This window comes from Orcinus orca, chromosome 9, assembly GCF_937001465.1.
Source record: "Orcinus orca chromosome 9, mOrcOrc1.1, whole genome shotgun sequence".
Taxonomy (NCBI): domain Eukaryota; kingdom Metazoa; phylum Chordata; class Mammalia; order Artiodactyla; family Delphinidae; genus Orcinus; species Orcinus orca.
This window is the reverse complement of record NC_064567.1, coordinates 8,538,640-8,565,752: the sequence shown is the minus strand read 5'-3', so window position 1 is coordinate 8,565,752 and position 27,113 is coordinate 8,538,640. Positions and strand designations below refer to the sequence as shown.

The 27,113-nt window shown below is 35.8% G+C and overlaps 1 protein-coding gene across 2 annotated transcripts in view; it reads left to right on the top strand.

The window, feature by feature from the left end:
- The window catches only part of CNTNAP2 (contactin associated protein 2), a 2,019,732-nt gene that overhangs the window by 894,526 nt on the left and 1,098,093 nt on the right, over positions 1–27,113 (top strand). For both annotated transcript variants that reach the window (XM_049714704.1, XM_049714703.1), the window contains exons 6-9: positions 405–608; positions 5,293–5,477; positions 10,880–11,023; positions 14,708–14,972. In XM_049714704.1, the coding sequence (XP_049570661.1) occupies positions 405–608; positions 5,293–5,477; positions 10,880–11,023; positions 14,708–14,972 (798 nt within the window). The remainder of the gene's footprint in view (positions 1–404; positions 609–5,292; positions 5,478–10,879; positions 11,024–14,707; positions 14,973–27,113) is intronic.

The following is a 27,113-nucleotide window of genomic DNA, read 5'->3' as shown; positions in this document are numbered from 1 at the left end:
TTGAAATCATAAACACTCAGCCTCATTTAAGAAGGAAAATAATAAAATCTCATAATATCTCAGGGATTAAAAATTTTACTTTTTTCAAGTAAACTCCAAACTTCTAAGTTAAAAATTTGACACGTGTAAAGTCATTGATGGAATTTATGTTATTAGAATTACAATTTATATTGATAAAGGTTTCTGTGATCATTCTTTATAAGTGCTCCCCATAAAATCCACTTCAGGACACACAATCAACCAAAATAAGAAATAGAACAAGAACCCAGGGCTAAAGAGTTTTCAGGAAAAAAACACTTTTTTCTCATTTATTCTGTGTAGACACTCACTGAAAGAAGATATACTTCACACTGGATGACAACATACAATAATTAAACTAACATATTATTTATTTCTTCTTTTAGGGGCTGATGTTATCAACTTTGATGGTCATGTTGTGTTACCATATAGATTCAGAAACAAGAAGATGAAAACACTGAAAGATGTCATTGCTTTGAAATTTAAAACCTCCGAAAGTGAAGGGGTAATCTTGCATGGGGAAGGACAGCAAGGGGATTATATTACTTTGGAACTGAAAAAAGCCAAGCTGGTCTTCAGTTTAAACCTAGGTATGTCCTGACTTTTGGCACCATTCTTTTCATTTATTAGTCTTCCCGTTAGTTAAATGCTAATGGTCTTTAATCCTTAAAATGTAAATTGCAAAAGGAGTTCACATTATATTGTCAATCCAGTTTTAATTCATAGTGGTTGATATATATATTGATACACTTATTCATTCAAAAATATGTATTAAACACCTGTACTCTGCAGGTACTATACGAGCATCTAGGATATGGGGTGAAGAAAATGGAATTCTTTGAGTTCATGAAGTTTATGACACAGTGGGGGCATCAGACACTATATTATCTATTACTATTTTTATAAAACAACTAAATCCAAAGAAATGACTTCAAATAATGATGAGGAGTGTGAAATCAATTAAATAGGTTAATATATAAAGGATATTGCGTAGGCAAGATGGGTCAACATTAGAATATGTAGTGAAGAAGGTCCTCCCTGAGAAGATATTCATGCTGAGATTTCAGTGATGACAAAAACAAGCCCTAAAAATATCTGAGAGAAGGTTAATTGAGAGGAGGGAATCACGAAAGACTAAGACCTGACATGCTCAAGGAACAGGAAAAGGCTGGTGTGGATATTTGTAATGAGTAAATAGGATAAAAGATGAAATCCAAACATTGAGGATTGTTGAAATACTGTAGTGTCCTTTAGGGCATGGTAAAAGGTTTAGATATTATTTTAAGAATGGGAAGCTATTAGTAGGCTTTAAACTATAGCATCATGATCTTATTTTTTTTTAAAGTACTGAGACTTCTGTAAGAGAAAACACTTGCATCAACATGAGAGTCTGGTACAGTGAGAGACAGTGAGAGACAACACTGCTTGGTACAGTGAGAGCACTGCTTGCAGAAGGTGGCTATCAGTGGAGATGTAGAGAAATTGATCCACTTGGGAGATGATTCTGGTGGTAAATTCAGTATCATTTGTAATGATTTGGATATGGAGTAAGAAAGAAAGATAATGTATAAGGGATAATTCCTAGGGTATGGCTTGAGTTCCAAATGGACATTAGCACCATTTTCAGAAATACAGAAAGCTTTATTTTCTCCACAGAGTTTCTTCTAATAGAGAAGTATTAGTTTTTTCCAACAGAGGAAGTCTAGAGATCTGTTTGGATATGGTGCGTTTTAGTTGCCTGTTAGGCATCAAAGTTGAGATTTCAACTAGGGAGTTGCATGTATGAGATTAACAGGAGAAGATACTACATGGAGACTGAGGAGAAGTGGACAGTGGATAGGAGGAAATACTATGTGGCATCAAAGAGACCAGGGAAGGACAAGAGGTGGTCTACTATGGTCTACTGTGTCAAATTCACCTAAAATGTCACTTAAGAAGACAGAAAACTGAGGTCACTGTTTGGCAACATTGTGGTTACTGTTGATTTATTCTCAGTGGAATAGAAAGGACAGTAGTTTTATTGTCATCAGTTAAGAAGAGATGAAAGATGTGGGAATGAATATTTTAAATATTATCAACTAGAAATGAAGGAATCAGAAATGATTTGTTTACTGGAGAATGTGATGAAACTCAAAGAAGGAGTTATTGTTTTGTTTTGGGCTTTTGTTGTTGTTTTTAAGTGGACAATCCTAATACATGTTTGGTTCTTGATAATGTAGCTCAGGTTTACTTAAAGCTAAAGGGAAGATCCACAACACAGATACTGACATTCAAAGTTACAATTCATGCAAATCAACAGTACATTTATCCTTCTCTTGCTTGCCTAAAAATTTCGGGATTTATGCAAGAGTTGTTTGAAGGGCATCATATATTCTGTATTTTTTATGCTGCAGTGACTTTAGAATTCTATAAAGATTTTATAGTCTATAAAGATATAAAAGACTTTATAATCTTTATAGAATTCTTTTATAATCTTTTAAAATTCACATGTTAAATGCATCCCAATGGAAAGCTATAAAACTAAAAATTAGAACACAAAAAGAGATCCTGCCTGTTTACTTTCCTTATCAATATGGTTGTTCCAACATTCTTAAATATGGCTTGTGTCCCTTATATTAACTTTTATTACTTTGAAAATCAAAATTATACTAAAAATTAAAACTTCAGTTAGTTTTTTTGGTTGATAATACTTGCTATAGTGTCTACAAAGATTTATCTTTTATTATAAAACTTTTCACATTCAAAATCTCTGATAGAAATAATAATTTCTATAACAAAAAAGAAAATTATCCAAAAATGCTGATTATGTAATTACACAGAAATATTTTAATTTTTATATTAAAAAATCATAAAATGAAAATGCCTGCCAAAACCTGGGAAAATGCAAATGTCAAATATAGAATTTTAATGTCATTCATGAATAAAAATTCATTCCACTCTGTAATAATACCAAGACTTTAGGAGGAAAATGTTGCCAAAAAATATAAGGAAAACTTGTAGAAGAAACATTATAAATAATCTATAAACACCAAATGCTCAAACTATCTATAAAAGAAATGTACAATAAAATAACAAGATTCCAATTTTTTCAAGTAAATAAATTTAAAAAATGATAGTATCTGTGTTGGTGAGTTATGTGACAAAAAGGATTCTTTGTACTGTTCCTGAAAATATTTCAAGAAAACAAACTTGATAATGTATCTTCAGATATTTTAAATTCTTTATATAAAGAAATAATAAGAAATAACTTTAGGATTTAAGTCTAAGGATGTACTTTGCAATATTCGTCACAATAACAAAAATTGAAAGAAATAAAGCTTAACATATAGAAATAGGTGGGTATGTGTTTAAAATGTCTGTGAATAGTTTGGGGAATACTGTACAGCACTAAATGAGAACCATAGGAAAATATACCAATATTTTATATTATGTGTATGAATTATATGTATTATATAATTATATGTATATATAATTAAATGTATGTAAATGAAAAATGTCTGGAAGGAAATAGACCATGCTATCTTTAGTGATGGAAATGAGTGATTAATGTTTTACATATTAATTCTTTACAATATTCTCTATTTGTAATATTAAACATGTATTCATGCATTACCTGGGAGAAACATATCCCTAAATAGTTTTTGAAAGAAAGGTTCAGTAGAAGCTAAGAAAGAGGGATGGAGGAAGAGAAACCAGAAAACCAAAAATAAGTGCTTTTTAAAAACATGCACGCTAACACACACACATGCACATGCACACACACACACACACACTCAGAGCAATTGGATCATATCCAAAGACGTTTATTTTTTCAAACCTTTCTCCTGTTTTTTTTAAAAAAGTGAAATGTACAGAATAGCCTTTAAAAGCCGCTGGGGCTTGTAAGAGTGTGACATTACTGTTCTGAAACAAGAACTGATCATATGTCCTCACTAAAAAGACCATTACCATGTCATTATTGGAAAGCAGTTTGTGTAGAGTTTTATTGACTAGAATTTATGACAGCGATGGAAACACATCCACTCAAATATCCGCTGTCACTCTTTAATGCTGTTACCTAAATATCAGGCACGTGAGTTGCTGCTTAGCCTTCTAGTCTAAATATTTAAAGTAATGAAACTGAATGTAGTCTTTCACTTAAATTTATTCTTTCTTTTCTTTCTCCCTGTCCCACCGCCAATATACATACACAATCATAATCACAATCACAGGGCAACATTTGATTTCATCACCAAAAGGAAAGAAATTTCATCTAGGAAATCCATAGAAAATGTCAGGTATAGGCATATTAGCATCCTAAATGTGAAAAAATGAAAATAATTTAATTCTTCAGTCAATTGTGTGTTTCTCTGATTTCTATTATGCTCTTTATTCTGAAGCAATATTGTATTTTTATAGCATTTAGCTTTGCCTGACCATCAAAAGCAATGCTTGATTAGACAAAATAAAAAATGGTAAAAAATATGTAAACAGCATCCAGAGATGACTTTCGTAAACATTTCAGATTCTCACAACCTTCCACTCTTACTTATAGTCTTGTTGCTATGGAGATCTTATTTCAAAACTGGATTAATGCTGCATATATAATTTTGCAGTTTTTTATTTTAACGTATAACTTGGGTAAACTTTCCATGACATTAAATATTATACTGATTATGGCTTTTGGAATCAAAAAAAAAAACTGAAAATTGTCATGCCGTGTTTTCTTGACCAAAAATAATAACAACAACAATAATAATAATAAAAATTAACAGGTAACATTTAATGAATGTTCACTATATGTCAGGAAGTGTGTAAGTTCTTTGCTTGTACTAATTAATTTAATCCTTACAGCAACCTTGTAAAGCAAGTACTATTATTCTTCCCTTTTTACATGTGAGGAAAGAGAGGCCCAGAGAACTGTCACCTTGGCCAGGATCATGGAGCAAGCCAATGGTGGAACCAGCATCAGAATCCAGGCGCTCTGCCCCCAGAGCCCATGGGGCACTGACTTTATAAAGAATCTACCAAATTTAGCAGAATTCATGGCACAGTAATTGAAAAAAAAAAAAAAAAAAAGCTCATGTTTTTTAAGGGAGCAGACTTTTTTCCATCTTTAATAGCTTTTATGTAGTTTGAACATACAACTGTTTTTAAGTGTAGTTACATGTTGGTTTTCCCATGTTAACTTCAATAGCCAGAGCTTTAGAGAAACGTCAGCCCTTGGTGTTGTAGATGAAAGGTCTACTTCGACATAGAGTTGTGATGGCTTTGCCTTGTTTCTTTTCCACTCAGGAAGTAACCAGCTTGGCCCCATATATGGCCACACGTCCGTGAGGACAGGAAGTCTGCTGGATGATCACCACTGGCACTCTGTGGTCATTGAGCGCCAGGGCCGGAGCATCAACCTCACCCTGGACAGAAGCACACAGCACTTCCGCACCAATGGGGAGTTCGACTACCTGGATTTGGACTATGAGGTAAATTTGAGGATGTGTAAGTTGTAACGCATCAAGTGGCTGCCTCAGTTTCCTACTGTCTTGTTGTATTTTTGTTAATCATATACCTTCCTATACCATTTTCATTTTATCCTCCAAAGAAAACTTAACTTACAACTTGACAACCTAATTTGTTAATATGTCGTTTTATTTATTTCTAAATTATTCATACTGAGTTCTTAAAACATGTTTAAAAACTTGGTACCAAAATAACATACTGATATATTTAAAGAGAAGGACCATTTATCATGTTATCATGGCCATTTAACGAAACCACAATAAATTTAAGTTGTAATCTTTTCTTTGGTAGTTAATTATAACATAAATCACCTGTTCTTGATGATGTACAGTATATTATGTACATAGGATTGTCTAATATTTATTACAAAATATTGAATAAGAAATCCTGAGTTCTGGTATATGTTAAGTCATTGACAAGTTCTGTTTTCTCAGATATCATTGTCATAAAAGAAATAAAAATACGGAATATTTTAAAGAGATTGTCCATAAATAAAAATATTTTTTTACCTTTCAAATGATCAAAGATTAAAAAATAATCAATGATCATATTGTTGCCATAAAAAATATATATTCTTATAATATACTGGTAGGCGTATCAAGTTTTTTAATTATTTGGAGAGCAGTTCAACCTTAAAATGTCCATCAAAAATGTTAATCATAAATAGGGATAAAAGTTCTGTAAGAAGATGTTCATCACTGGGGCACCCCTATGAGTTTGCTGTGCCATCTCCATGTGCCTTGGCCCCCAGTTTTGAAATTGCAGATATATACATATACATATATGTATATTACTGATATCCGTACATAAATCTTTCAGAACATAGAATGTGCTTTACCATAACATAGTAAGTGAAAAAGTCAGGATTTACAACTATGTTATTTTCTTTATATGTTTAAATAGTTTCTAAATTTTCTGTAATATAAATACATTATATATGTTTCTAAATAGAAATTTAGAATAGAATATGCCATATAAACTTTGATATAGAGACTTTATTAACATTAAAATAAATCTAAGGTTATCAGGAAATAATTACTCCTCCAAATATCTCTTTAAAGTAAAAATGATGGTTGAAAGGGAAAGAATGTGAAAATCCCTAAAATTTCTATCTTCTGTAAATTAATATGAATCTTGACTTATGTGGCTTATCTCCTACTGTAGGAGAGAATTTAAAGATGAATTATTCATTCTCCATTAATAAACTTTGAAGTATCATAGAAGAGGTGAGAAATCCTGGAACATTAGTAATGGGCAAACACAATTCCAATTTTCAAAAACAGAATTAAAAATTTGGGGTTATAGACCCTTTGAGTTTTTGATGAAATCTATGAATATTCATGCACACACAATGCTTTCTATGGGGTCAGCAGTTTCATCGACACTTCGAAGCCCCTCTAGATAGAATACCATGTTTGAGAACCTCACCTGTAGACTAAAATGCCTGAGACATATTTGTTAGAGAGACACAGGAAAAAAATTTTAATTTACTAGAAAGAATCAGGAGAGACTCAACATATTTCTCTTCGTAGAGCTACTACCTGATTACTTTCCTCAGATCCTGCAGTTATTGGCAAAAGCTGCAATGAAAATGGTTGGGCCTACCTTTATATCTCAACATGTTTACCTGTATATAAAGGGATTCTCTTGGCTTATTTGTTTAAAGAAAATTAGGGACTATAGTAGAATCGGTCTCTCAGTGTTTTTGCACACATCTCCTTGCACGAAAGGGCTCATTATGACTAACAGAAGACACACCTGTTACTCAGGAAATTGCAAGGATTTTAGGAGCTCTGTGCCAGGAACTGGGAACAAAGACCAAAAATATTTATTATACTACACCATTATTCAATATTTCCATCCTGTAGACAAAATAAACATAAATAACCTCAAGAGCATACACGATAGGAAAATGTAGACATGAGTTCTGAGTAGTTATTAATTTTTTGTTTAATGTATTGAATTTAAAGCTTATATAATTTAATTTTTAACAATGACTCCAACAATCAGTTCTCATGAGCCAGTATTGGCAGGATCCAGCCCACTGCTGCCAGTGGTTAATTAAATAATACCTAGCCTCATTCCCGGGGATATATTGATACATCATAAAAGAAGCAATAGAAGACAAGTTTGTTCCTTTGACATAACTCAATTTGGGCATTTCTGGGGGGGGAGAAGCCTTAACCGTTCACTTCACTGACCTCTCTGTAGCCTGTTAAAAGTGAGCAAGTCACCATTGCAGTCAAGCTGCAGCTACATGGTGACCTGAGAAGCGTGCCAGGGTGTACAGAGGCAGTTCACTTCATTCTTCCTCCTCCAGCCAGTGACAACACAGGGCGGGACAGCAGACTGGTGTTTGTCCTGGCTTCTCTCCCTTCTTTATCCAAATGCCAAGATACACCCACTTTGGATGTTATGCCCTTGCCTTTGCCATACAGCGCCGCTTGGAAAGTAGAAGAGTGCCTCCCCCTTGCCCACTGCAGAACTGGGCTAGGATTTTAGAAACCGGTTGAGATTTTGTAGAGAATCAATGGCATGAGCTCAAATTGGAGCCATAGTCCTGGGTTTGAATCCCTTTTTGCCCCTAACTGGTTGTGTGACAGTGGTGAAATCGCATTCCCTTTCTATAAAGTGAATATAATAGCACATTGCTCATAGGGTTATGTGAGGAGACAACAGGAAGTAATAGAAATCACCACATATATCAGTTATAATTAATAAGACTGAACATAACAGATACATGTTTATTCCTTTCACATAAAAGGAGCCTACAGGCAGGTAGCCCTGGGCTCAAATGGCAGCATCATGGTCATCAAGACCACAGTCTACTTTTATCCTGCTGCTACTCCATCCCCTCTGCAAATCACTCCAAGATAGTCACTCACGTTCCATTTTGTATTCCAGACAGTGCAAAGGAAGGGAGTGAAGAAGACTGTGCCCGCCCCCCCATCCCTTTAATTATAGTTCTTGGAGTCACACACAACCCTTCCACTTAAATCTCATGAGACCAAAACTTGTTCAAAGAGGTTGGTAAATGCCATGTATTGTCTGGGGAGCCTGTGCCTAGCTGAAAAGCAATGGTTTTTTTCTTAAAGAAGGTGGGAGAAAGGACACTCAGAGGTATCTAGCAGTCTCTGCCACCCTCTGGAAACTCTTGGTAGCTAACAAAAAAAAGGTCAGTGCAATTCTTTTTTAGAGTCAACATTGTCATTGAATGGCAGTGCCATTCATAAGGCAATTGTGTGAGTCATAGCAGTATCAGATTATTAATCTAACAACTGCAACAGTTTTTTTTTTTACCATGAGAATGATTACAATATCACAACGTGTTTCCTTTTATTGATGAGAATACATAACAAGAAACAAGTAGTGAGCACCTAATAGCAAATGATGAGTTACATTAGGAATTGGGATTTGAACCCACATCTCTTAATTGTAAGGAATCTGGTAAATTGAGCCTGTGACGCTTCACCAGGGTACCTTCTGTAAGGTAGGACATGAGCCAAAGGTTGTTGAAAACAGAGAAACCGTAAAGAGTGTGTGAATCATCATCTGGAAGGAAAATGAGAGTCCCCCCGTAAAGAAACTACACACCCAGAGAAGGAATAAAACAATACTTTTAAATAGCATTTAGTAATATTATTCAAAATGTGATGCTGCATGTCATTAAGGCTGGAAGATTTTATTACTGGAGCAGAAATTGATGAAATTGATAAAATGAATTTTAGATGGGAAATACAACACTCCATTAAAGTATCATTAATTCTTACCTTTGTTATTAATTACATGTATATAGCACCTAATAAGTTCAGTTCAATGCCACTTGAAAATATTTTCCTAAATCTATTTTAGAATACTCTATTATTCATTTTGTAGTTTCCTTATTATTTTTTATGTATTCTTAGTTTTTCTCTTTTCTTCCCATGTTTAAAATCTAAGGTAAATGATATATATACAGCTAACCGGTATTAATACATTTAATTTTATTTTAAGTGAGGATTTTTAGTTTTTTATACTGTCTCATAAACCATCATTAATTTGTGCTTTTTCCCTAAAACCAGTTAGGCATTTAAAATGCATATACACACTACTATATATAAAATAGATAAACAACAATTACCTACTGTAGAGCACAGGGAACTATATTCTGTATCTTGTAATAACCAATAATGAAAAAGAATCTGAGAAAGAATATATATATGTGTATAACTAAATCACTTTGCTATACACCTGAAACTAACAACATTGTACATTAAAAATTAAAAAATGGTTAAAAAATAATTTTAAAAATTTAAATTTTTTTAAAATTAATAAGTAAAAATAAAATGCCGAAACATAAAAACAGAAGCATAATTTGTGTCTTCTAAAACCCAAAGATCTCTGCTTTATATATAAAATATGAAGTCTTGACATTGATATATGTCTTTCATTTTCAAAACTTTGTAAGAAAAATTGGTAATTTAATAATAATTAAGAGAAATATATCTGGTTTATATATCTTGATATTACAGCTATGATTAATAGATTCATTCACTACTAATTCTTTGTTAGCAGTAAATGTCATTGGCAATACATAATTAAGTATAATTTTGTATTATATGAAATTGATATTTAGTACTATAATTGGATCAAAAATATGTAGAAAAATATATACTCTCTTTTTATAGGCAATGACTGCTTAAGAATCACAGGAAGGAGCATTGACCTTATTCCTTAGGACCTAGGAGACCTATAATATCTTTAAACCTGTACTTCTCAAATTATGGCCCCCAAATCTGAAGATGTTCCTAATCAATGTTGCAATTAGACTTTTGGAACTATTTTCTGCATTCAAATAAGACCAATGAATTTTTTACTCTAATGGTCATTAGACTATAATGTCTAAATAGGCTGAATACAATTTTCCTTGCTTTTGGCTGAAGTTTTATAAACTTAATATATTAATGCTGGTTATTTCATAATGGCTAGAAGCATTTATTGATAGTATGTCTTTGAATGATAAGCATAAAAATGTATTCTTAATATTACTTAATGAAAGATATTTGCTGTGTACAATCTTTTAAAACAGTCCCAGGAAAATTGATAAACTGTCTTCTGTGTATTAAAATGCTAGGGGTTGTTGCTATTTTCTTGTTCAAGTTACAGTCTAATTTTCAGAATTAATGACAATTAGCATATACTTCAATAACAACATAACTTAATATGCAACAGACTTTGGAGGCAGAAAAAAATGTCTGTATATATTGGTCGAGGTAAAGATAACTGACCTTGGATCTAATAGTAGTTTTCTCTAATTTATTGTAAATTTTTTTTTTTTAAGTTGAATACAGTATGAATGTTGACATTTCGTCTTTTTTTTTCAAAGATAACCTTTGGAGGCATACCTTTCTCCGGTAAGCCAAGTTCCAGCAGTAGAAAGAATTTCAAAGGCTGCATGGAAAACATTAACTACAATGGCATCAACATAACTGATCTCGCAAGAAGGAAGAAACTAGAACCCTCAAATGTGGTAAGGTTTTTCACCCCCAAAATATTGGTTCATAGAAAAATCAAAGAAATTTTATTGTGTCTGGACTGTTAATAAACAACAGCATCATAGCATTTATCGTCAGCCTTGTGGTGAGTTCAACCATATAAAACTAACTTTAGAGTTACCTGAAGATATGGAGATATTGAATTTACTCTGAGAATAGATACCGGTGTTTGAGTTAAATGAACCAGAAATAGACAATAAGTTTGATTCAGATGGGGCCCAGAATTTCAGCCCCAGTGTTTCTGGATTCCCCATGGCAGAGGAACAGGCATACCTCATCGCAGCCTTTCAGCAGCCCTTATATCGGCAGCCTCATGTTTCCAAATGTCACATCGTATATAGCTCTGCATTTCTTGATTATGATGTAATTCAATATTTTAAAAGTTTTAAAACCAGGAACTTTATTATATTTACTTCCATGTTTCCAAAGTTAATTCACTCAAATATGTAAAGAAATAAACTTCTTGTCCAAGCTAAACATACCAAATATTATGCAATTAAATAAAGATGGATTAGATTGGATAGTGAAATCTGTGACCCAGAAGCTCACAGTGGTCTTCTCTGACTCTGGTGTGAGTGTTTCCAGGTTGAACTATTTCAAGAAGGAGAGTAGAAATCAAAGAACATGCTAGCACACTTGCATTCCTACGACACCATATAGGATCACTACAAGATATCAACTTAAAAATCTGGTATGTGAGTTCCTTATGGCTCTGCAAGAGCAGGAGTTTCTTTAATCCCAAAATGTAATTGAGAAGAGCCTGGGAATCCAGAGGTCCATATATTTGGGAGCCAGCAGGAGTGGATAATATAATGAGTATTTGTACTATGCTCTAAAAGACTCTGGTCTTGTTAACCCAAACTTGAGTCTAGGGTTTTCATAAAATTACTGGACAAATGGAAATGCTGAATGAATAACCAAGAGTTCAGGTTGGATATAAGAAACTATAAAATAATAATTTAATGCAAAATTTTTCTTTACTAATTATCTTTCTTAAAAATAATGATGAATTTATACTAATAGTTAAAAATTGAACTTTGGTGAAATTTTCTCATAAGATATATTGACTGTAGAGAAAAATAATAATAGCTCCATGTACAGGCAAAAGGCACTGTACAAGACCTGTTACATTTATGGTAATCTAAGAACAATACTACAAGGGAGATACTGTCATAAACATTTTGTAGATGAAAACTGAGATTTAAACTGGAAAAATAACTTTCCAATAAACATAGATTGTGGATTCACAGTATCTGACCCCTGAGGTCATGGTCTCTTTCCATGCTGTGTTATTTCTTAGCTAGAGCAGTATTTATACATAGGCTATTTTAAGTTTTGGATAAAATGGCATCAGAGTCCTTTTGTTTCCTCAGAAATTGTTACTTAAGATAGAAGGGTACAGAGTCCAAATCATCATAATACCTTTTCCATTATTTATACCTTTAAGAAGTAAAGTGTTATTTCTGCCCAAACCTCTCAGTTGGTCCTCATATGTATTAATTTAGGTACCCACACTACAGAGAATTGCACTCCGGGGGACTCATTCCAAAACCAGCTGTAACCACAAAATATATATTGTGCTTATAAATGCTATTTTAACTTGAATAACAAAGACATTTAGAAAAGCATGAATTATCTATAATTATGTTTGTTAAAATAGAATGAGCAAACATAAAAAAGGCTTTTAAACAAAAATATACCTATGTATTAAAAGTTTAGGCAGTATAGAGGCAAGCTGCACATTTGCAAGCAGCTCTACAAAGGCAAATATTTACGTAGGAAATTTGCTTTCAAAGATGTCAGGTGCTGATATTTCAGTGGAATTGACTCAGCACTCATCCTGCACCCCTCTCCATATACACACCCATTTCCTCATTATACGGTGGATCCAGAGTCAGCACCATTACTCAGAATATACCTTTAACTTTGCGGGGAGACAATCCCCACAGCACAGGCATGCAGTCATTTATGACATCTCAGTTATTATGCACAACCAGTTCTTTTCATCGGGAAAAGTAAGCATTTAAAAATAATCATCTGTGAAGTCACAGCACAAATTTAATTTGAATATTAATTCAGAGAGACAGCCTAGCTTAATGTACTAAAGTGGAAGAGCTATGCATCTAGGGACAAATATGCGGTGTTGTTAAACAAACAAACAAAAAATGAAGTGAAAACGTCTCCAAATCATATTCCTCAAGATATGGTGGGTTCAAAAAAAGATGGAAAGGGCTTCCCTGGTGGCGCAGTGGTTGAGAATCCGTCTGCCGATGCAGGGGACGCGGGTTCATGCCCCGGTCCGAGAAGATCCCACATGCCGCGGAGCGGCTGGCCCCGTGAGCCATGGCCGCTGAGCCTGCGTGTCCGGAGCCTGTGCTCCACGACAGGAGGGGCCACAGCAGTGAGAGGCCCGCGTACCGAAAAAAAAAAAAAAAAGATGGACGAATATGTAGATTTTCATATCTTTAAAAGGAAGGTACTTAGATACTAGAATATAAAACTCAATGTATTTAAATAATAAATCAAATTTCCTTGTACCAAATAGAGGGGGTGTGAAGGGGAAGGAGGAAGTTTTAATTACTGCAAGTTTTCTTTTCCTTTTGTACATTCATGTCACTGTTTCCACAAACATTAATGTGTTATATATGCACACTTCATGGGAATTTATTTATTTTATAAATTTATTTTATTTTTGGCTGCGTTGGGTCTTCGTTGCTGCACACAGGCTTTTCTCTAGTTGCGGCGAGCGGGGGCTACTCTGCATTGCAGTGCGTGGGCTTCTCATTGCAGTGGCTTCTCTTGTTGCGGAGCACAGGCTGTAGGCGCACGGGCTTTAGTAGCTGTGGCACACAGGCTCAGTAGTTGTGGCTCACAGGCTCTAGAGCGCAGGCTCAGTAGTTGTGGTGCACGGGCTTAGTTGCTCCACAGCATGTGGGATCTTCCCAGACCAGGGCTCGAACCCGTCTCTCCTGCACTGGCAGGCGGATTCTTAACCACTGCACCACCAGGGAAGTCCTTCATGGGAATTTAAATGAGATTTTTGAGTTGAATAACAAAATAATCTGAGATAATCACAATCATGTTGATGCTAAATAGTTAATATTAATTCATATATATTAGGTATTGAGATAAAACCCAAGAGCATTTGCCCCATAATAGTTTAATAAATAGCAACTGAATGATCATAGTTCCCACTGAGACCAGATTTATATGTTAACAAACATTTGACCAAGGCCATCCAGAAGAGGACAAAGGCATTCCCTCCCTAGCTGATGCAGCATCAGTTGTGGGGGAGGGAAAAGCAGCTCCTTGCTGTCTTCAGAAGGTCCAGTGGTCCACACCCAAGCCCACCACACAGGGACACATCCATTCCATAGTCAGCCCATCACATCCGGCTGTCAGTCTCTCAATTCCATGCTGGATGGTGCTTGTACGAATCCCTCAACTTGGTAGCCAACTGCTGTACCCTGTTAGCTATAGCAGGAAGGACATGCCGAGGTATCCAACTGCTGCATCCGTGTCACACTGCTGCACGTGAGAATTTCACACAGGCTCAAGTTCTGCTTTGAAATTTGTAAAACTGTCGCTTTGTCTACTGTCTTCCATGGATGCTTATTTTATTCTACACTTTCCTTAAAGCATGCCCTTCTGTTTTCCAGGGAAATTTGAGTTTCGCATGCGTGGAGCCCTACACGGTACCTGTCTTTTTCAATGCTACCAGTTACCTGGAGGTGCCTGGACGGCTTCATCAAGACCTGTTTTCGGTTAGTTTCCAGTTCAGGACTTGGAACCCCAATGGTCTCCTGCTTTTCAGTCATTTTGCGGATAATTTGGGCAACGTGGAGATTGACCTCACTGACAGCAAAGTCAGCGTTCACATCAACATCACGCAGACCAAGATGAGCCAGATAGATATTTCCTCAGGTCAGTGAAATCTATTCAGTGTTCGCTCCTGAAACTATCGTGATTTCCACAGCTTAAGTTCTGTTGTTGCTATGTTGGTGTCACATGCTCATGATTATGTTTGGAATCAGACTTTGGAGGTACTCTCTTAGCTGCGCTGAGTGCGGATTGAATGAGGGAAACAGAACCTCGCTGAGATGGTGAGGGTGGGCAAGGAGGAAAGTTGGTTGAGACCGTCTCAGAGGACTGAAATCTTCCATTTTTTTTTTTGCAAATGCTAGTTCATTTTGAATAGAGCAGTGGATACTCCTCTAAGTTAATGTTATATGTTTAAAAACAAAGAATGTTTATTTGATTAACATAAGAAAGAGTAGTTTATCTTTTGACTTTATGGGCATTCAAATACCTTTTACTATTAGTAATAAGACTATTGATTTAATTATGACTTTAAAGGTATATTCTGCTTGAATCAAAAGCTCAAAGTGATCTTGCTAAATTTGTATAACGTGTCAGAAAAAAAGGGGGGTGAGTACAAACAGGAATGACAGGAGATATGTATCGACTGAGGGCAGACTGGCCTGGCTAAGCAGAGTAATTTTTAAACTTGACATGGTAGTGGTGTGATAAACTGAGACTTAGGTAATATTGTTGTTATTTGAACAAACTTGGCGACCTTGGAATATTCCTTGATTATGATGGTGCAAAGAAAACTGAGATTGCAAAGTGAGATGTCATAAACAAAGAGAATAATGTATGATATGGGACTGATAAATAATTTTAAAAAATCACCAAATTTCTCTAGATGTTTCTTGCAATAGGTGTTTTAAGTAAGTACTTATTTTAAGTAAAGAACTATTTAGAAATGGAAGACAGAAGGAGAAAGAATGTTTCCTGAGCCCCTTGCAGATGTACCAAATACTAAGAGAGGAAGTTCATAACAGAAGGCTCAACTGTGTGACTCTGGACTCTGATTTCTAAATATTCCGTATTCACTCGTGACACCATATGCACACACCTGACACAGTTGCTAACATGTTGTATGATTTGGTCCATCTCATTTCTCTTCTATGCTATCAGCTCCTTGAAGGCAGAGGCCATGCCCCACATGTACAGCAGCACCTGTAACGTAAGAGGTGCTCCAGGAATGTTTGAATTCAGCACTGTGGCTCCTTGAACACAGAATATCTCCTGCTCAAGGATAGGTATCTTTTCATACAGTAGGCTGTGTGCTTCTGTATGGCCTGGCTTTGTGGACTCTTACTGAAAAGGACTCAAGGAAGACAGGAACCATTATGTCACAGATGTCTCTGAATTATAGAAATCAAAAGCTATAGTGAAATACCTAGATGTTTACTTTTTCTTTCTTATGTTGCTAGTTTTGCTTTCTCCCTGAATGTCCAGAGTCAAAATGATTGATCACCATATTCTAGCACTACTTCCCAGTATAAATCCACCTGGAGAGATTTAGAACAAATAGAAATTATCTGGAGAGACCAGAATAACACATAAAACAAATACACATACAAATATTTACCACATTTGAGAAATTCCCCATTAGATTCTGTTATGTTTAATGATTCTTTTCTAATGCTTAAACACATAAAAATATAAGGATGAAGGCCTCCCTTCTGGCATTCACTGAGCAAACCCAACCTCTTGGTGGTTTTCCACATAACAGGAACCATTATAATTAAAAGAATAGGATCTTAAACATAGTGATTAATAGACATTTACTAATTTAATTTGGTCTAATTTAGGACTCCAAGATACTCTCATCTGTTTTAAACTGTGTTTATTAAAATATAAAAGAACAAAGGAATCCAATATGCAATAACTAATTTACCTTAATAGATTTGCTTAAATATGATAAAAGTAGACTTCAGATGTTTTTGACAATTTAGCTAAGAATCTGTGCAAATTAAGGAGAACAGATGTGAAACCCAAAATTTTATATAGTCTCACTCTTATATAGTCCAAAGAAAGTATTTATGTTTCAAAGATTTTCATTTTTTCCCATACATGGAGCACACTAATATTTGGTTTAACAAAGGGAAATCATTCTGTATTATATATACCCTATTCACTTATTGTTGAAGTATAGTTGATTTACAATACTGTGTTAGCTTCAGGTGTACAAGAAAGTGATTCAAATATAGATTCTTTTTTAGATTATTTTCCTATTATAGGTTGTTACAAGATATTGGATATAGTTCCCTGTGCTATACAGTTAATCCTTACTGTTTAACTATTTTATGTGTAGTATTGTGTGTCTGTTAATCCCATACTCCTAATTTATCCCTCCCCTCCCTTTCCCTTTTGGTAACCATAATTTTATTTTCTATGTCTGTGAGTCTATTTCTGTAGATAGACTGTCTGTAGATAGACATGTAGATAGACTGTCTGTAGATAGATATGTCTGTAGATAAGACAATAACATGTTGTTGTTCACACACACACGTGTGTGCTACTTCTAAATAATAAGTTCTGTAGTCCAGGATGAAGGTAAGTCATTTGGTTGAAAAGTCATCTTGGAAAATATTGTTCTTTGGTGATGAATTCAAAATAAATTCGATAAGTTAGAGACTATTCAATATATTATTCACCCTCTCGCATTTTTTTCCCTCTAAGTTGTGATTAATTTTTAAGTCTCATTAGTTATTGACTATGACTTGTAAAAATTAGTCAAACTCTGAGTAACCTTGAATTTGCAGAGTGGGTTATCTCTCTGTGAAAATATTTTCCAAGTTGCAACATCAACTTTCATAAAACATTCCACTACATTTATTTCTATTTAGAACAGAGGTCACTGACTGGTGAATATATATTTATGCATTACCTTTAACTAGGAATAAGTGCTCAAAAGAAAAAAAAATGCTGAAAGGGTCAAATGGATAACATCTGTTCACTCTGAGAATAATTTCCATTTTAACTTTCATATCTACTACCCTGGGAAAGGTGGACCTAGAGATGATTTTGTACACCTAAATTGTTTCTAGCTTTATTGAGGTGTGATTGACAAATTAAAACTGTATATATTTAGGTTGTACAGTGTGGCTTTTTTAAAGATGTACAATGTGATGTTTTAATATACATGTACATTGTGACAGGATTACCACAAACAAGTTAATTAATACATGTATCACCTCACATAGTTATCTTTTGTGTGTGTGGTGAGGACACTTAAAAAAAAGATCTCTCTCTTATTTTATTTTGTATTTAAGTATACTATGCAGTATTGTTAACTATAATCACCATGCTGTGTATTAGATACCCTAGAACTTTTTCACCTCCTGACTGTGAAAGTTGGTACTCTTTGACCAATATTCAACAAGCCCCTGGCAACCACCATTCTACTCTTCGATTCTATGACTTCTAGTCTTTTAAGATTCTACATATAAGTGAGGTCATCCAGTATTTGTCTTTTTTGTCTATTTCATTTAGCATAACATCCTCCAAGTTCAAATGATTTTGATCAAAACAGTGAGAAAATATTTTATATCATACTCAATACCTACTGAAACAAAGTTTTATGAAATAAAATTCACCATGTGCGCTCATAGTTTTGATATTTTCTAACTTTTTTCTTTTCCATTAAAAAAAAATCGCCATGACCCACTAAATGATTTCATGACCTAAAAACAAGCTGCAACCCATAATTAGGAAAACACTGACCTACAGATTGGTCTTCTCATTTGGAAAGTTGGAATTGTTTAAAGTTCTAATTGCCTGAGGGTATGTACTCCATGAATCCATATTAGGAAACTAAATGTATCTTCCAGGAACAATATTATAATATTGTAATAGTGGTAAAAAAATGTCCGTGTGTATTACTGTCTGATACATCGCCAAACAACAGAAAACAAAGCGCACACACACACACACACACACACACACACACAAAACCTGCCTGCCATTTGAAATAAGTTTTTTATTGCAAACTGCCTCAGTTTTATGCCACTAAATTACAGACAGATGTTTAGAATCATACTCTAAAATTTTTGTCTGCGCATATCAGTAAGGTCATAAAATGTGGTTCAGCATTTATATGGTGGAAGGAAAGTGATTTTTGTTAACGACCTTTCTCACCTATTGGAAAAAAAAATCAATTTCTGTCCACGTAAACAAAGCCTTTTAGAAGAGCCATTCAGAATATGCCTTCCTCCTAAATCAACTGTTTGCGAAGCTGAATGATTCAAACCTCCTCATTCTGTTCATCTAGACATTGCTTCAATTATAGAATGACTTCTCAGCATCCACACTGCTTCAGAAACCTGTACTCAGCAAACATCATCTTTGTATTTCTGTCTCCAATGGGAATCTTTCCGGGGTCTCTTTTTATTTCTGTTTTGTAGTACAATTTCCTTTGTAAACCTTTGATAAACTTCCATTTGGGTGCTTTAAGGGAAGTTATCTTAGTCCAGTCAAGCTGCCGTAACCAAATACCATAGACTTCATGGCTCAGATACACACACTTATTTCTCAGAGTTCTGGAGGCTGGAAGCCTGAGATCAGGGTGCCAGCCTGTTTGAGCTCTGGTGAGGGTCCTCTTCCTGGTTGCAGACTTCTTGCTGTGTCCTCACATGGTGGAAGGGGTGAGGGAGCCTGTGAGGTCTTCTTTATAAGAACACGAATCCCATTCATGCAGGCTCCACCCTCATGACCTAGCACCCACCAAAGGCCCCACCTACTAATACCATACTGGGCATTAAAATTTCAGCGTGTGAATTTTGGGGGACACACACATTCAGACCATAGCCTAAGGAGTAGACATTTTCTTGGCTTTGTGTGTAGCTGGGGAACTTGCTGGCAGATACTGGCAAGTTCCCAGTTCAGTCTCAGCAAATTTATTTCCCTGGGACTACTCCTGGCACTGTCTATCCTAAGCAATTAGGATATCTCCTCTCTTGATTTTATGAACGTTTGAAAAAGTAGTTAATATATTAATATTTGGAAGAATTAATTCACACCAATTTCAAAGTTCAGTGATAACTTGCATCATGAGATTTCTTTTTCCTCACATAAGAAAAACTGGTTTCGTTTATAATACTATTTTTTATGTTTTAATTATTTATTGAGAATTGATTTTCAGCTCTGTGATTTCAAACTGCAGATAATTTTCTAGATTTCTTAGATTTCTGTAACTCAAAAAATAAGTAGGGGCTTCCCTGGTGGCGCAGTGGTTGAGAGTCCGCCTGCCGATGCAGGGGACACGGGTTCGTGCCCCGGTCCGGGAAGATCCCACATGCCGCGGAGCCTGCGCATCCAGAGCCTATGCTCCGCAACGGGAGAGGCCACAACAGTGAGAGGCCTGCATACCGCAAAAATAATAATAATAATAATAATAATAATAATGTTTAGGCATTACTTCACATTGTCAAGTACTTTGTTTTACAGTAATTGAAAACAGTAAATATTTTAAATGAAGAGGTGATTTTAAAGAGTATATCCTTATGTGGAATACTATTGTTATGAGAAATCATGTTTCTCAAAAATATTTAATACCATTGGAAAATATAATACAGTAAATAAAAGTGTTTACAAAAATTTATATAGATTATGACCCCAATATTATTGTAAATATATAGATAGTTAGAAAAGAGATCTGAATGAAATAAAATCTGGATAATGCTAACTAATTATCTCTAACTGGTAGGTTGTCAGTCCATTACTAATTTCTTAATACATTTTCCATAATATCCAAATTTTCCAAAACAAACACCAAGCATAAATAATTGAGGGTGAAATGATATTCCTAAAAAGTATAATGCTTAACAACATTATGAATGGAAATTACATAGAGTAGGTTATATCGATTTAAAAAGTCTAGTTTCCCTACTTAAACAGAAGCATATATATAACATCAGTGTTTTAAAAGTGTGTCCTTAAACAATGGGCTTCAACTTAATTTCCTTAATGGCATTTACATAACAAATGGAACATTTTATGTTGGGTCTATGAGCTTTTATTTGAAAATATACATAACTCATTTTAAACCTTTTTTTTTTTTTTTCAGGAGGGAGGAAGGGAGGGGGAGCTAGATGAATTCATATATAAAAGCATTTTCCCTTAAAACTGTTGCTAGCTATCAGGGGAAAACAGATTTTATTTTTCTCTCTTAATAGTGAGTCCATGGATACAAATCTCTCTATTTCCAAATAGTCTACATATCCTTCTACCAAAAAAGTATCTAAAAATTGATTTTAGAAGTTTTTCCTTTTTGATGGTCTTCTAGATATGCAAAGTGTTCAAGGAAAACTCAGAAATGCATCATTTTAGAATTCTGAGAACAAAACCTGGCTTTGGATTCTTAGGGGAGATGATGGAGCCTGAGGAAGGCTGATTCATGGAGCACCGTGATCATTTTATTTAGGAGCCTAGATGGGTGCTAGGATAGCGTAGCTCCTCTTGTTTAGCAACAGCCAAAAGTGAGATGCACATAGAGATACAGATCTACAGATATAAATAGAGATAACCTTGGATATACCTACAACACAGATTGCTGATCTTATTCTCCCAAATTCACAAACAGACTTGCTGTAAGAGTCACATGGTACCAAGTAAAAAGCATCTGAGTGAACAGTGTGTTGCTCCTGGGTAGTGTCACCTAACTGACTTTTTATTATATTTCAATTCCCAAAGTGGCTGTGCTATCATCATGCCAGCTGAGTGGAAATCTACCTTCAATTATACTTCATTGCATGCTGGTGCATTTCCACATCAATAGAAGCATTATATTCCAACATGAAAGAAAAAAGAGACTGGGGGGAACATTTTGTGATATGATGCATTGACTTATTCTTTAGGAAGCAAAGGGGACATTTTAATTTATAATCACACAGCAGGATACCATACCCACTCTAGCTTCTACAAGGTATGGGGGCCTTTTAAAATATTCCTTGCCTTTTTCAGGCAAGATGAATATAACATGATTGTGTGTGTGTATAATAATTTTTAAAAGTTGCAAGGAGAGGATGAAATTTAGTAAACTTAGGTGGATAAAATGGAGGTTAAAAACTCCCAATAGGGACCGGGTCATGTTTTAAAAGCTTTAATTGACTGTACAAATGAACTAATCAAAGAGAAAAAAATCAGACATCACTACTACAAACTAGGAGAATAAAAATGAATTATGCAAGAACAGCAAAGGACACAGCTCAGGAGTCCCAAACTTAATATACGGATGCATTGACTTTATGCTTCATATGAGTTTAAGAACTGAAACTTCTCTGACAGATGAGTAATTGGTACATTTAAACAATATAGATTTATATAATAGATGATAAGTCAACCGTATTAGTCAGGGTTCTCCAGTGAAAACCAATAGGATGTATAGAGAGAGAGGAAGAGATTTGTTAGAAAGGATGGGCTTACACAATTCTGGAGGCCGAGAGGTCAAAAGCTGGAAACCCAGGAGACCCCGTGGTGTAATTTCACTCCGAGTCCAACGGTCTGAGAACCAGGAAAACTGATGGTATGAGATCTAATCTGAAAGCTGGCAGGCTCAAGACCAAAGGAACACCAGTGTTTCAGCCTGAGTCTGAAGGCAGGAAAAGACCCGTGTCCCAGCTTGAAGGCCACCAGGCAGAGAGAAGGAATTCCCTGTTACTCTGCCTTTTAGTTCCATTCAGGCCTTCAGCATATTGGATGAGGCTCACCCACGTCTGGGAGATCAGTCTGCTTTACTAAGGCTAAGATTCAAATGTAACTTGCACCCAGAAACACCTTCACAGACACACACCAGAATAATGTTGAACCAATCATCTGGGGACCCTGTGGCCAAGTCAGGTTGACGCATGAAATTAACTGTCACATCATAGATATTTTTACCATTGAGTATATATACTTTTGTTTTAAATAGTTAACAAAATAAAAATAGTGTTGGCATAGAAAAATCAGGAGATTTACCTTCGTAATCCGAAATAATGCAAACTCATTGAATTGGAACCTCTCCCCCAAACCCTCATGATGAGAATTACCCTGGGTAATTAACTCAACCAGGAAACTCTGACTGTGAAATCGTACCATTGGACTATCATCTTCCTTTCTTTTTCGTTGATGAATTTAAGCAATTTGAGCAATGAGAATTTAGGCTCATTGGGTTATCTATGACTTCATTATAATTAGTTGTGGAAATGAGTCTCTTCGGGAGAGGTTTCCTGCTGCTTCTGGAGAGCTACTTGGGAACCTCTGAAATTAATTTGGGATCAGCCTAAAGAATGATTCTTCTGGATGCTCTCTGAGATGTTTACCACAAGTATTTCTTAGTCTCTTCCCTTTGTTTATAAAAGCTCTTAAGAAAATTTGTCGGGAAGCCACACAATACTGCTTAGAAAGTATTACCTCTGGTAACATTGTATCAGGAAATAATTATGTGTATGGACACATCTTTGATCATAATTCAATTTTACGATGTATTTTATTCTGACACATTTCCCTTGAGGCCTTTCTAACCTAAGCACAGACCCTAATTCTGATAACTGAATTCCTATAGTTATTTCTGAGTCCCCTTTCTTCTCCAGGCACTGCCTTTTTTCTCTCACTCCTTAGGATCTATTTTTTACAAGGAAAGGGCTGCCTAGGTCTTTGCTGTAGCACTTATTAGCATCTGATATTTTCTGCAAGATGCTGCCGATCTGCCAGTCATTCTTCTAGTACCTCTAGTCTTTCTGGGATCATTTCAGAGATCGAATCCCTGTTGCTGAACCTCTGTCCACAGGCTGAGATTTTGCTATCCCTAGACATTTCACCATGCTGCCAGTGCCCTGCCGGGATCCTGGAGTACTGCTCACCTCTGATTTCCCAGCAGTCTTCCTCCCCCTCATTCAAATTCCCTGTTATTTTATCTTTAATCCTGACATTGCTGACTTGAGTCTAGACTGCAACCCACTATTGCCTATAAATATCACCTACCCCTGTGGACATGAGTTTCAACCGTCTCCCAACCTGAAATGCCTCTTTCAGTTCCTGTGCAGACCTATGCCAAATCTCCACCTCCCTCCTTCATCGAACGCCTACTGCTTCTTGGCGTACAGATATGACACAGTTTATTGAGAGACGTGGGGAGAACTATAATCAGAGTAGTAAAGTACTGATACAAACAGTGCCGCGAGTTCTTAGCTTTGACTGGGCATAGATGGTTGGCTGACACCGTAGCGCCAAGATTCCAGTAGAGAGAAGCCTTCACTTTTTTTTCTTTTTAATGTTGAGCCTTCTTTTTTAATTAATTTATTTTTCAATTTTTTTTTTTTATTTTTGTCTGTGTTGGGTCTTCGTTTCTGTGCAAGGGCTTACTCTAGTTGGGGCAAGCAGGGGCCACTCTTCATCGCGGTGCGCGGGCCTCTCACTATCGAGGCCTCTCTTGTTGCGGAGCACAGGCTCCAGACGCGCAGGCTCAGTAGTTGTGGCTCACGGGCCTAGTTGCTCCGCGGCATGTGGGATCTTCCCAGACCAGGGCCTGAATCCGTGTCCCCTGCATTGGCAGGCAGATTCTCAACCACTGCACCACCAGGGAAGCCCGGAGCCTTCACTTTTAATGCTTCATGTCATGATGGGGGACGGAGTCAAAACAAGCTGCCTTATTAGAAAAGGGAGGCCCCCTGGAGCACAGTGGCTGCTATCAGTCTGCTTCTCTGCTGTGCTGACTCAGATCTGCTGATCCAGCTCTGCTATGGAACTAAAAGTCTGGAAGAAATGAGACTCCAGGGTCATCCAGATGTGTCTCTCATCTACTCCTGGGATTGCAGTGATGACTATGATGCTTGCTAATGGCTACTGAACGCTTACACCATGCCTGTCACTGTGCTAAGTCCTACACAATTAATTAACTTGCTTAAGGCTTCAGTTGACTTGTGAGTTAGGTACAATTGTGAAAGCTTCTTTCTAATTTATATCAATGGTAAAATCGTTCTTGTAGTATCCAAGTTCAAAACCTTTAGAAAATTCAAATTTTGTTCTTCATCTCTGCCTGGCACACGTAATGATGTAGCAAGTGCCCGGAGTTCTTTGGAAGTGCTTTCTCCATCTGTCCCTTTTCCTAGTTCAAAAAGCCATCATTTAAAAAGATAATAAAGGCCATCTTACTTGCCAGAATGAGTGTTTCTTTTCAATCACTGTCCTATTTTTATGGCATAGCAGTTATAAGCATATATCTCTCGAACCAGATTTCCCAGTGGCTAATACTGATTGAGGTCTTTCTGTATTTCAGTCACTGTTTAAACAAAGATCATGTGCACAAAGTATTAAATCATTGAATTCAATAACTCCTCGGTATAAAGGCTATTATCATCTGCATTAAATAGACGAAGAAACAGAGGCATAGAGATAGAATAACTCACCTAGACCACTCCAGCTAGTAGTTAGAAAAGTTTGAAAAAGAGTCCAGAAAATATCTGAGTCTGAAGTCAGCACTTTGGGCCATTCTACTACACAGCCTCTCATATGAATTCAACACACTGGCTTTCATTCACCGAGGATCAGGCATTGTTGAATATGACACATACGATATATTTGTTGAACGCAGCACCTCATACCAATGAGGTCCTGATCACGTCTCACTGGGATTCTCCCAGGAGCCTTTTTCATACTCTCCCTATTGTTTCTCATTTCTCTCACACACATTATCCAAGTTTATGTTTCTAAAATGCAAGGAGAATACTTTGATATTTTCTCCATTGCCTATAAGTCCTAATTTCATGAGTATGCCCAAACTGAGCCCAGCTGGAGTTATTTGGGGTCATTTTTCCTGCTTTACACCATAAACTCTGACTACTTTCCACCCTCTGCCAAGAATCCCATCCTCTAAATGCTACCCCAGCAAACTCCTACTCATCCTTCAAGATTCAGTTTTCGTAACATTTAGTAATAACTTAGTACCGTTTCCTCTCTCAAACCCCAGAGGATAATCTACCATCCTCTGGTACACATGGCTCCCCACATCTTGGATAATAACAGTCGTTCTTTGTTCCGTCTTAAATTGTAAACTCCTCCACTCTCACGTCTCACTCATCTCTGGATTCCTAGAATTTATCACCACACTTGGCAGAGAATAGGCGATCAATATTTTCATCTTTGCTTTTTTTGTTGGAGCTACACTTGGGCAGTGGCAGTGTCCTGGTTCTTCTCTCTGCTTCCCACCTCTCCACAAGTCCACACCATACATCCCCTCCTGATGAAAATTCCAAAGTGAGTGCTTCCGCTGTGTCATCATATTCTCATTGGAAAAATCTTCCATGAAGCCCTCAATTTTTAAGATGAAGTCCCATGTGTTTTCCACAAAAGCCTGAACACTCATCCCATGGTGATCTCAAATCCTTCTAAAATTTTAAGCTACTTTTATTGTTTTCACTAGTTTGAAATCGTATATTATGTAGTTCAGATGTTTGACTACCCTGGTTGAAAAGGCTTAATCTCCTAAAGCTTTCAGAGGACAGAAATCCTGTTCTTACTTCTATCTCTGAGCTGAGCACAGTCTTACACGTGGCATGTTTCCCAATATCCAGTTGATTGATTTTTTTAATGAACTGATACCAAGATGTTATAAATGTAACTTTATAATTCTGTTGTCTTCATCAATTTATATGAACCAAATTCGTTGTGAAATGAGAATAGCAAGTATCTCAAGGAAATAATTGCTTAACTGTAGGAGGCTAATGTGTGTGAAATTGATCAGGACCTGAATTTTGATGTGATACTTTTATAGCAGGAAGAGTTGTTTTTTAGCATATTGAAGCCTAGAGCTGTACTGAGTAAACTCTTATATGAATAAAATAAAAGTATATCTATGCATTTGCCGAAAAATATATTCTCAGGAGCGTGACATGAAGTAAAACCTTGAAATTAGTCATATTCCCTTTGTATTTATTATTTCCACATAGACTACAAAAAGGTAGAAATGTGCGTGATTAAAATTAATTTAGCTCTATTCTTCAGTCTTAGGAATGCATTTGACATGATAATGCCAGGGAAAAATAAGGAAATCAATGTTTTTACAACCTTCTACTTAAGGTCCCTGATCTCCAGTCAGTTCTACACTTACTTAAAACGACTTTGCATTTGTTGTAGGAGCCTAGTCTGACTTTCTTTGTCAAGGGAAATGATGTCTTGGGTGATCAAATTGTGTTGTCTCTGACTTCTATTTGGTAACTCCAATCAATAACCCTTTCT